Source organism: Ciona intestinalis, chromosome 8 (assembly GCF_000224145.3).
Source record: "Ciona intestinalis chromosome 8, KH, whole genome shotgun sequence".
In the NCBI taxonomy this organism is placed as follows: domain Eukaryota; kingdom Metazoa; phylum Chordata; class Ascidiacea; order Phlebobranchia; family Cionidae; genus Ciona; species Ciona intestinalis.
Window position 1 is genome coordinate 3,115,626 of NC_020173.2, and position 11,498 is coordinate 3,127,123.

An 11,498-nucleotide genomic window follows, 5' to 3' on the forward strand; every position below is an offset into this window, starting at 1 on the left:
ACAAAATTAGACGCAAATTCAAAGCTAAATTAATTTTTATTACTGTACACGCGACTTCGGAACAATTTTAAGAAATTAGGCAACTTAGACACTTATAATGTCTAAAAATCTTTGCAATATCCACAATCTGTAATTTCGTGACTTGATTTTAAGAGTAAGGTCCGTTTAAAAACCAGACAAGTTTACTATTAGAATATCATATGTCATAAAACTCGCATCAACCAAATTTTATGACTTAATTTCTACTTAGCTGTAATTTTGTACATGGCTGTAATAACTTGCATAACTGTCAGTAGCCGTCTCTTTGTCATATATAGTACTGTGGATTAAGATGAACACCATTGATATAATATCCCATATTTTCTAATGGTGCAACCCAATTTTAGGAGCTCGAGGATACGGTTACATACCCCTGTAAATATTCTTTATTTGCTATTACTGTAAACGAAGCATAAAAAAATGAAAACATGGACCGTCTTACCCCAACCTATACTATATAAACATTAAAACTGACCGCACCTGAAGCTGTTTAATCCGGTTTAATCCAGTTTCAATTTCTGCACGATCCAAGTCTATTGTACTTCGTACTACAGACAGTTATAATAGACGCGCTTCACTTATATTTTCATACCTAATCCAATAGACCTAGTGATTAGTGATAAAAGAACTAAGGTACAGACGTCTGCTGCTCTGGTGTGCGCAGATAATTGCAGACCGACGACATGTATCTGACATGCTATAGACCTCAAGCTCGGTGGCTTTATAGGATAATTGGCGGAGCTTGATTAAATAAATAAACAGTTAATAGGCATTGAATTACTCATGGACTGACACGGCTAACATATATGGATAAGGGCTCGTGTGAGGCATTAGAGATTAGATCGTTAAACGCATACACAGAACTGACGGTTTAGCAAAATAAACTTGAAGTTGGAAGAGCGAAATTTCGGGATGAGTATTTTATTATGATGCCAATTTGAAATAATCTTTTGATCTGGACATATGACATACGTTTTGGGTATTCGCAAGATAAAACAGTTAGAGAGGCTAAAAGCACTTCTTTTACGTTGTATTATCATATCCATAAAGCCTGATTTATCGACGTTCATTTTTCTATATGAGTGAGGTTTTACGGCGAGGCTAGGCGCGGCATAGGATTTCTGATTTGGCCCAGAGTTGGCACATTTTTGTCACTAATTATCAATGAAAATGTGCAACAGTTTGGTTTACTACGTTATATATACTTTAAATACGATTGTCAAATGTTGTACAACAGGTAAGCCATGATCCGTACTTCGGTGATGGTCAAAGTTTTTTCTCGACCCATTTAGTAGCAAACAATCATCAATATTTACAGAAATATATAACGTGTACTCACATCTCACAGCGTTGTTAACTATTATTTATAACCTAAAACGCAAATTTATAACAAAAACAACTTCGGAAATGCTACGCAAAACGATGCTCATATTCTTGCTTTATGCAACGAAACATAAATGAGACGACGATCTTGTCACCAAGTTACATCAAATACAAATAAATTAGGGTGGGGGAAGATGGGACACCTTTTATCTTTATTTTCTCGTTCCATTAAGTTGTAAACAAAGAATATTCAAAGAAATATAAAACAGTATCCTTACGACTCCCATAGATCAATGTTAATTGTTTAAAATACAATCAGGATGTTTGGATATTATGTGTTAAAGGTGTCCCATTTCCCCCACTCTACTATATAACAATTCAATCGTTTACCCTGACTCTCTCCTGCCGTCTACTGGTGACAAACATACACCAAGCGAGGTATCCCTTATTTCCCGTAAGATAACTTTGCTTTGCTACAAATTCAATGAATTATTTTAACTTATTTATTTAAAAAAACAACAGTCGTTATAACACGGGTGTTCTGTTTCATACACCTCGTGCCCACTTTCGAGTTACCGCGTATGTAACTTTGTGAGTGATTGAAAGAAAAGATGACGTCTTCATCCAAAAGTGAAATACGCCCAACACAACGTAAGCACAAAAACATTGACACCTTTTGTAATGACGTCACCACATTGTAACCTAATAAGAAAATTTAAGCATCGTGACGTCAATTCACGGAAAACTTTAACAATGTTTTTCAAAACCATTTTTGATTTTGCGAAACAATTTTTATGTTACCAGTAAGTTATTACAAAGGCCATCTTGCGTAGCCTATATGTTAATTACCACTGTTCGTGTAAGCAAGGAAAATGGCACGAGGTGTGGGAAATAAATACAACAGTTGTTGTCCCGCCATCACACTAGCTGCAATAAATGAACATCAAATTTTGAATAAATAAGTTACATTCATTCTTTCATTACAACTGAGTTTGTTGTCTAACTGAACTGTAAGAGCAATTATTTTTAAAACGAAGCATGGCAAAATTGGTGTTGCGTAGACGTTTAGATAAAATCCATCAAATATGTTATTGCAACAAAACTTTGTGCATTTATATTTCATATACAAACTAAACATTGTGGTGACTACGAGGAACAAATGCTTTGCTACATGCACTGTTTCTGGCGGGGCTTTGGTTTTTGTAATCGTGGATTTAAAACCACTAAGCTGAACAGCAATTCTTTAAAGTCATGCTGAGTTATCTATAGGTACATCGTGTGTATTGTTTCACTGTAGATTCGCCAAAAATCGTTATCAAGAATACACAGCATACACCACATCATGTGATTTTCTCCTCAATAGAATCAGATACAGTTGGTAATCTAGCACCAGTGTTGAGTTGTTGGCGCAACAAACTTTTATCAAACCTCCATCGGTTTAGTTTGTTTACGAAAACACCTCAGAGGAACAAACACCACCTCGAGAAAGGGTTAATTTATCTTTTAATTACCGCGGTTTGAATTACCGGCGCTTTAAACCTAACCACTGTTTCTCAAACAGTAGACCGTAGAAGTTTTAGGAATTGTTGGTAACAAGATAACGTATTAACAAATAGGCGTGAAGGAATCTATGAATCTCTCCTCGCGTGACACGGCAAAGGCAGTCGTTATGAAGCACTTGTGTTCTGTGTATTATACAACACGTTCGAACCTTTTTTGTAATTGTTTTGGCGGGAATTCTTTAGTAGCACCGTTGAGCCTTGAATCCAGCTCTGGAAAGGTAGAAGACGGGCTATGACCGCATGCAGGAAAGACTGCGCATCATTCATTACAAGCATTTAGAGCCAAATTAAAAGTTTGTAGCCTAAATTTTACAGATCTTTGTTATAGCAATGTTTTTTTTGCAGTTTTGCTTCGTTTTTTTTTAGTGCGTTGTGAGACAGACAACCACTATTGTAAACGGTAAGTTCTGCATGATATTGTATTTATAACGTCAAAATTCACTTTAACGGAACTTTCTGGAACAACAAACAAAGGATTCACTTGACAAAGACGTTTCACTTTAACAACAAATAAAAGAGACACTGAAACGAAAATATACACATTCACCAACGTAGCTCTATAGTGACGCCTTGCGGAAGCAATTTTTCACGATTTATACAAGCTTACGCACCTATTTTGAATAAATGCCGTTGTGTTACATACAATACGTTCCCGGATATTTAAAGCAAAATATCAAATGTTGATGAAAAAAATATTCACTTTTTGTTTATAATTCTTCACTTTTTGTTTATAAAAAACACTTTTTTTTCTATTCGTTCTTCTTTGTTACATCAAACCTGGCATTGTGACGTTTTGTCTCACTTCCTCACTTTCTTGTGATAACTGCAACAAATAATGACGTCATCAGTAAATCTATATTCACAACTACTCATGCTTAACATTCTGACTTACTAAAACCTTCACGTAATGGCAACAACTTCATGCATTGGCACCTAAACATAGTAAAATACAAAACTACAAACATGGTAACTTGTAAGCGGGCATGAGGTGTATGAAACAGAACACCTGTGTTATAACCACAGTAGTTTCTCCACCATGCAAGGTTAAATAAATTACATTCATTCATTTAACAAGATTTTTAATAAACTTACTACGGAAAAACAACAAGTTATCTGACATACAACAGGCAGAAAACACTTAACAAACAAGTAACACAGACTAATAAGAACAATGCTACATTTGACCTTTATAAAAAAGTAAATACAACCAAAATTATCATAACAACCAATCAACCACTAACCAGACAAAACTTTTGACAAGAAGCGACCATGTATGATATTCAAATAACGTCAGCGCATTAGTCCTTTTGTTATAATGAAGACACAATATTTAACTTATTATGTCTAGTAAAGTAGAGCTTTTAAAACAAAACATATTTAATAGTCTTTTAGTCACAGACTGTAAAAAGTTCCCATGTTCTAACTTAAAAAGTAACCTTTCTAAAACAACCAATTCAAGACTTATTATCATAAACCCAACATACAACTATGTGATAAACAAAGCAAATACCATAAATGTTACAAATTCAAGACAACATATCATTCTACACTTTAACACATAACTAACCTCTCCCACTTTCTATGTTTAAGTTCTTTAAATGAATCAAGATGAGAAATATCTTCCAAGTATTGAGATAAACCTTGTAGTTCAACGTCTGTTGTTCGAGATTGGTGGGCGTTCTTAAATGGACGGATCTATAGAAAGAGTGATATAAGTGATATTATATAATAGCGTAGAACAGTCAGTTATCCATACACTACAAAAGCTTCACAACTCAACTGTGGACACGGGAGTGGCAACCATGGATAAGTCACTAAAGTTTAGAAAAAGTGATATCAGAATGTATGCATTTTTTTTGTGTCTTATGTTAAAGCTCACATTATGGTAATTATTATTAGCTAAAATTATTCAATATGTTAAAAATTACAACTACTTGTTAATTTCATGCAATAGCTATTAGCTTTAACGACTCATGGATAAGTCAGTAGTAACCATGGTCCATGGATAGATCACTCAAGTTTCACCCACAAGGATATAAATAACCAAACCAACAAAAAGTTATATCTGCTTATCCACACACTATAATAGCGTCAGCAACTCGACAGTGGGCATATGAGTGGCAACCATGGATATTTGACCCTTTGACTTCTCACCTTTAACCCTGACTGAGGGTTCATGAGGAAATTTCTTCGCAAATCATCAAACATAATGGTGTTTTTAGCAGAGTAGAATTCTGGGTATTTCCCCCAAATCACTCCTAAGGGTTTTGTCTGTAATACATTGTGTTTAATACATCATAATTTTACACATACTTGTGTTTTTTAATGAGTTAGATGATAAAACCTGGTCCAAGGACACACAAACCCACAATAATAGCAGCAGTGAGCAGCACAAGCAAAAAGGTAACAATATGTTATACTAACTAGTTCAAAACCCGATCGCGAAATATGGGATATAACCATATCTCAATCTACTATAAAAAACACATTAAAAAAAAGAAAAAAAAAACATATATATGTTATATTATCAAGTTTATTTAAACCCTCCACTTACATCAATAACACCATATGAAGGTGTATGTACAGTTATCATGGCACCGTGGTCCATGAAAAATGCAATCTTATAGTTTTGGTTGCTTGTTACGCCTAATTCCTTCATTTTAACTTCAATCCATTTCATACTTGTAGCAGCTGTAAATTAACAAAAGTGTTTTAAAGATTATGTTGTAATCGTATGGACCGTAGTTTTTGAGAAAAGTTAAAGGTGGCACAAAGCTTACAATAATTTTTCAGAGCTGCCCTTTACATTTTTAGTTACTATTAGAAATATAAACATAAATGGCCCGTTTGTCTGCTAGATGTAGTGACCATGCATATTTACTTTCAATTAAACTATGTATTACTAATAAGCGTGTTTTAACAACTATTGGTATGTCGCTACAACCTGTCTTTTCATTTAAAATATTTCTAAATCTTCGCTACCGAAATGCAGTAAACAAATAAAGTTAATATTTCTAAAAAAACTTACACCAAATAACGATGTCATAATTAACATATGCTCTTGTTAGGAACTCGTGCAGATACGGTCTCATTAATTCATCAGCTTTCTCTGCATTTGATCGATGATCAAACAAAGTATAATCAACATCCAACACCAAGAGTTTCTTCCCTTCCCGAGGATCGTTAATTTTCTTCACTTCATAAGTTTGTACTCTTCTTTCAATCTTAGCTAAATGCTCTTCCCTAAGAAGTAGTTAAGTTGTGCAGATTTTTGTATAATTTACATATATAATTATATATATATATATATGCAGCTTATTTACCGCAATACTAAAGTATTGCAGATACATTTTGTGTATAATTGATACACATACATCCTAAAACAAAATTAAACATTTGTCGTAAAAACTTTAAAAAAAGAATTTGTGGGACATACATTTGTGTTCATTTAGAAAAATGGTAATACACAATTGTTGGTGGAAGCAATACGAGTCAGGTAACCCAACAATTCTTTTGGCGATTTGAAAGCGGACAAATTCATGGTAAGGTGTTTCTAACTCACATGTGTTCCAATTTTATCTCCTCTTCATCCCCGATGTCAAAATCATTGATGACTTCACCAACATCAGGTGGAGGACCAAGGACTTCTTCCTGTTTGTGGAAAAGTTTAAGGTTTATCAACATGGTAATAATATAAAGTGTTGCTAAATTACCAAGTTTTCTTCAGTGGTTCCCATCATCATTATCTTCATATTTGGTTTTACTTTTAAATCGGTCAACACTGCATTTTCTTCAGCAGGTTTACCTGCAAGTATAAAAGGCTCTGTTATTTAAAATTTTTCGTAATTACCATTTCTGCTTAGTGGTTAGGCACTTGCGTTGCAATCAAAGATAGGGCTTCAATGCTTGACACTTATAGTCTGATACCGATACTGTTAGGTTTTCCTTGGGCAAGACGTTTAAACTACATTGCTCCAACCCATAACATGCCTCACTGTATTACTTAAATTATGTAAAAAAGAATTACACAACTGACCTTTAAACTTAAGATTGAGAAGTTTTTGTCGATCAGATCGAACTTTTGTTTCACCTTCGATTAAAAGTTTTAAATCCTTCACCGTCATGTCCGGGGAGATTTCGAGTGGATAATTTTGTCCGTTCCATTTTATAACAACCTTGTATTTATCTGTCATATTGTTAATTAGGTTGTACACGCTGAATGAATGAATTAACATTTATGTCATTAAATATATAGTTATTACGCCATGAACAGTAGAAAATGAAAAACTGAGATATATATATTATTTGTTATACAGAGAAACAGTTTAGAGATCTTTTTGTAAAAGTGTTTTACAGTTTTTAATATAAAGAAGAAAGGGATAGTGTGATACATACATCTTTTACAGTTTTTTAACGAAGGAATCATCATATAAGTGTGTAAATTAAAACACTAATTGTTCCAAAATGTTTTTTGAAGGAATCAAGTTAAATTAACACTATACATTAAAAAGTTGCAAAACAAATAACCACTATTGACATTTTTCAGTAAAACACAATAAGAGTTCAAAAAATTCCTAGTGACATTATTCATTGTAGTTTTACTTACATAAAAATCAATGGAATTTAAAACATATGCATATTAATTATAGCAACATTAAAAAGTAATGCAATTCAACATTTCTACGACTTTGCTTGGTCCAGAGCTTCATTAGCCCTTTCTAATGCATTTATTAATAGCTTAAGTTCGTCTTTGTTCATTTCAATTGAAGTGGTTTTGGTTTCTGGTGATTTTTGGTCAGGTTGAATGTCCAAATCAACTTTTACTAAAGGCTGGTTTAACGAAGACAATTTGTCGCTTGATAAGACCAGGTTAAGTTGCCAGTCAAAATCCTTAAGGTGACCGGCTGTTGTTTCATTGCCGTTCATCGTTTAAAACATTAATTTGTGAACAAACCGAAGCAAAAACCGAATAACAATTTTCGTGAAAAACAACTTTTTTAGGTAAAAATACGGGAAAATCCCTTTTCAGAAAGCTGCCAAAAGTGCTGCCTACAAATTAAATCGCAAATACTACATCAAATTTCCGGAATTATAATAGAATAATAATAGCTGTAATATTTAAAATAAATATGCTTTACAATTTGTTTTATAATTTGAATACATTTGAACTTATTTATATATGTTTTATTATTGTAAAATAAAAAATAGTTTTCAGCCAAACACTTCATGGCAGCACTGACAATTTCACACACTTTCTAATAGAGATCTACAATTTGGTTTAAAGTAGTGGTTTTAGAAAAAGTTGTGAATAAAACATCATTAATTCAATACCACAACTATATTTACAGTTTTATTTACTTTTACTAACAGTTAATATGTGTCAGGTAAACGGAGAAACGTTTTCACCCAAACTGGAGCCTCAGATTATGTAAGTATATGTATATCTTTATTTACCAACTTATCAATGAAAAAATTAGCACAATATTGTAATCTTTTGTGCCTTAAAATTTTACCCATCTGTATATAATGATAACATTTAATTTTGCAGACATGGCAAAGCTTGTGTAAAATGTGAGAAGGATTCTGTTATTGTTGTTGGGACAAACGGAACATTTTGCAAGTAATTCAAGAACATTCATGTATATCTAGTGTATTAGATCACACCTATTATTTAATTAGCAAGCAAACATGATGTTTCTGAATAGATGACGAATAAAGTGAAGCACTTAACTTGTATGAGGTGTATAAGAAAAAACCCATATTATACCTTGGCAGTAAACATGAGGTGTATGAATTTACCATGTGTATCTGGTGTATAAGAAGACACCCATGTTATAACTCGACAGTGAGCATTGGTTGTATGAATACACCATGTGTGTGGTGTATAAGAAGACGTAAAAAATAAGTATCTCCCTTTTATAACTTCAGTGCATTACATGTACTTACACCACATTTATATAAACAGGGATTGCTTTGAAGTTTACTTCAGCCACAAGTTCCGAGCATCCATGGGTCGCAACCCACTTGTGCGACATCATGATAAAGTTGCTCTCGCTTATTCTGGTGGTAATAACTCATCTGCTTTGCTTAATCTTATTAAAAAGGTAATAATAAAATCATAATAATGTTTCTTTCTAGCCAGTATGTAGAATAACAAAATACTGTTTAAACTGTAAAAACATGTAAACTAGTAAGAAATAAAAGGATGTATACTGTACCAGCTTAAAAATATTGGTTTAAATATCTGACTTATATCATACCTATTCAAGAAAGTTAAATATATAAAGATATAATTTACTCTCTTTTTTTCAGGGTTTAGATCCAGCAACTGTTAAAAAATTAAAATTTACACCGGGTTTGATATTTGTTGACGAACGAATACTTTATCCAAGTGATGACTATGAAAAAGTGAAAGAAATTGAAGAAATAATGCGCAACACTGGGTTTCCTTATCACATTGTTAAACTGGAGGAGGTAGGTACTTATGCTCACTGTCAAGCTGTTATTGTTTGTTAGAAATGTAACTAGATATGATGTGCATATAAACTTCATACATTGGCATTGTATAGGCATGCCCAAGGCCACTCTTAAACAGATTTTAATGTATGAACATGAAATTGCTAATTCTCACTGTCAAGCTATGTTTCTGATTGATGAAATATGGGTATTATGTGCAATGTGCATATACACTTTATACATTGGCATTGTATATCTCATTGTCAACCACATATGTTTCAATGTAAATGTAATGTTTAAAAAAGAGATTCCCTTTTTAAATCATGTCATCTTTATAATTGACCAGGTTTTCTCAACTGAAGATACAGATGAAAAAATGACAAATGCAGAAAAACTTGAAAAGTTGTTTAACTCAATCACAACTCTAACATCAAAGCAAGAAACACTTTATAGGTTAAGGTGTGTATGATAACTTTTGGGTGTTGGGGTAAAGGACAGACACTGGCCTAAACCCAGGTCTCCTGCGTAGGACCTAACTATATAGAATAGAATGTCTAATTTTTGGACATTTATGTTAGCAATTTTAAATTCAATTTATTTCATTTAAAAAAACAATCTTTGTTGCAGAAATACGGTCTCAAGATGTTAAAAACTTTATTAGCAAATTGTAAACCCAAAAAATTGTAAAATTGTTTTTTTTGCATCTAGGTGTTACTTGCTGTCACGCAAAGCAAAGGAGCTCGGATACGATCATGTTTTTATGGGTGAAACGAGCACTAGACTTGCCATTAACATTCTATCCAACTTTTCGTTGGGTCGTGGGGTCCATCTACCCCAGGATACTGGGTTTTCGGATGGCTTAAGGTTTGAGGGGGTTGGGGTAAAGTTGTTACGGCCGATGCGAGAAATGAGCATGAAGGAGATAGCAGTTTATAATGCTCTGAATAAAGTAAGCAAGCTTATTGTTCTGTATGTGTCTGTCTGTATGTGTGTGAATTTGCGATTACCGCTTTATTAGATATTAAACCTAATGTTCAATCCCTTTAAATAAGGGTTTTCTATAAAGGGCTTCCATATTCATTTTTAAAGCTTGGAATATAGTAAGCTGCATTGTTTCAACTTTTAATGACTACTTTTTAAACAGTTTTATGCCATTTTTATAGAGTTAAGTTTTGCAGGCAACAGGCTAACTTGTTGTCACACCTAACTTAGTCTATCACTATGGGTTAATGGAAAAAACTCTATAGTTGCAAGTCTTAGGTGCTGTGAGTGATATGTTTAAGCGTATGTGAGTGGTGTAGAGGTGCATTGCTTTAGTTTTATAAAGGTGCAGAAAAGTAACACTGTGTGCATATGTTGTGTAACCCATCTTATGCACCTCAGGTTCCGACTGTTTTCCTTCCAAATCTCGCAACAAGCCAATCAGTGACATCTAGTGTTCAAAATCTGACGGAGAATTTTATCCTCGGACTTGTAGCGGGATTTCCCTCAACTGAGATGACCGTGTTCAGGACTTCAAATAAACTTCACGGGAAAAATGATGAGAAAAAATCTAGAGGTTGTTGCCGTTTATGTTTCGGAGCCATCGACACGGAGTGTGGCACGGCACAAGCCACGGCTCTGCGCCACACATTATTCTCTGAAGCCATCAATACCAGCCACGCAAGTTCTACTTACAATGATTCATCCATTAATATAATGGATGTACCAACTCTTATCCAACCATTGGAATATCAAAACCTACAAGTTTGTTACGCATGTCGACTGTTGGGTAAAGAAGTCACACAAGATGGAAAAGATATTCTTTTTCCTCCTGTTGTTACCATGACAACTTATCCAGAAAAGCTACTATCCTCCAATGACATAAAGAACAAACTAAATGGGATTTTATTAGAAGACTAGAATTTTTATAAAGTAGAAAAAATTAGATTGACTTTTCGGCGGACATTTTGTTTTTATTGTAAAAATTGGTGTTTTTAATATTACATTTCACTACACCAGTGTTCAGTGATATTTTTTAGTTTTAAGATGAAATTATTAAATTGGCAACACTGCACAAGTTCTAAATGTCTATGACATTACAAATAAATAAATACAGATTTTTAAAATAGCTTTATG

General features: G+C 33.4%; 2 protein-coding genes across 3 annotated transcripts; one reads left to right on the forward strand and one right to left on the reverse strand.

Moving 5' to 3' along the window:
• Positions 1-3,029: 3,029 nt before the first annotated feature.
• Positions 3,030-7,951, reverse strand: LOC100175954 (ubiquitin-like domain-containing CTD phosphatase 1). Of its 2 annotated transcripts, none has more exons than XM_026835445.1 (8): positions 6,961-7,951; positions 6,638-6,729; positions 6,487-6,575; positions 5,953-6,167; positions 5,479-5,615; positions 5,079-5,195; positions 4,492-4,619; positions 3,030-3,134 (listed from the first exon to the last, which is right to left on the reverse strand). In XM_026835445.1, exons 1-8 carry the CDS (start codon positions 7,157-7,159, stop codon positions 3,104-3,106), a joined length of 1,008 nt encoding a protein of 335 aa, XP_026691246.1. In that variant the 5' UTR covers positions 7,160-7,951; the 3' UTR covers positions 3,030-3,103. The 2 variants fall into 2 exon arrangements, with proteins under 2 accessions (XP_026691246.1, XP_018668563.1); XM_018813018.2 differs by lacking the exon at positions 3,030-3,134 and adding an exon at positions 3,326-3,747 and having other exon boundaries at positions 6,961-7,949.
• Positions 7,952-8,162: 211 nt separating this feature from the next.
• On the forward strand, positions 8,163-11,488 carry LOC100186152 (cytoplasmic tRNA 2-thiolation protein 2-like). Its single transcript, XM_018813063.2, has 7 exons — positions 8,163-8,352; positions 8,473-8,544; positions 8,890-9,028; positions 9,237-9,398; positions 9,727-9,839; positions 10,089-10,329; positions 10,764-11,488. The coding sequence occupies exons 1-7, from the start codon at positions 8,300-8,302 to the stop codon at positions 11,280-11,282; spliced, it is 1,299 nt and encodes a 432-aa protein (XP_018668608.1). The 5' UTR covers positions 8,163-8,299; the 3' UTR covers positions 11,283-11,488.
• The last annotated feature ends 10 nt before the right edge of the window (positions 11,489-11,498 follow it).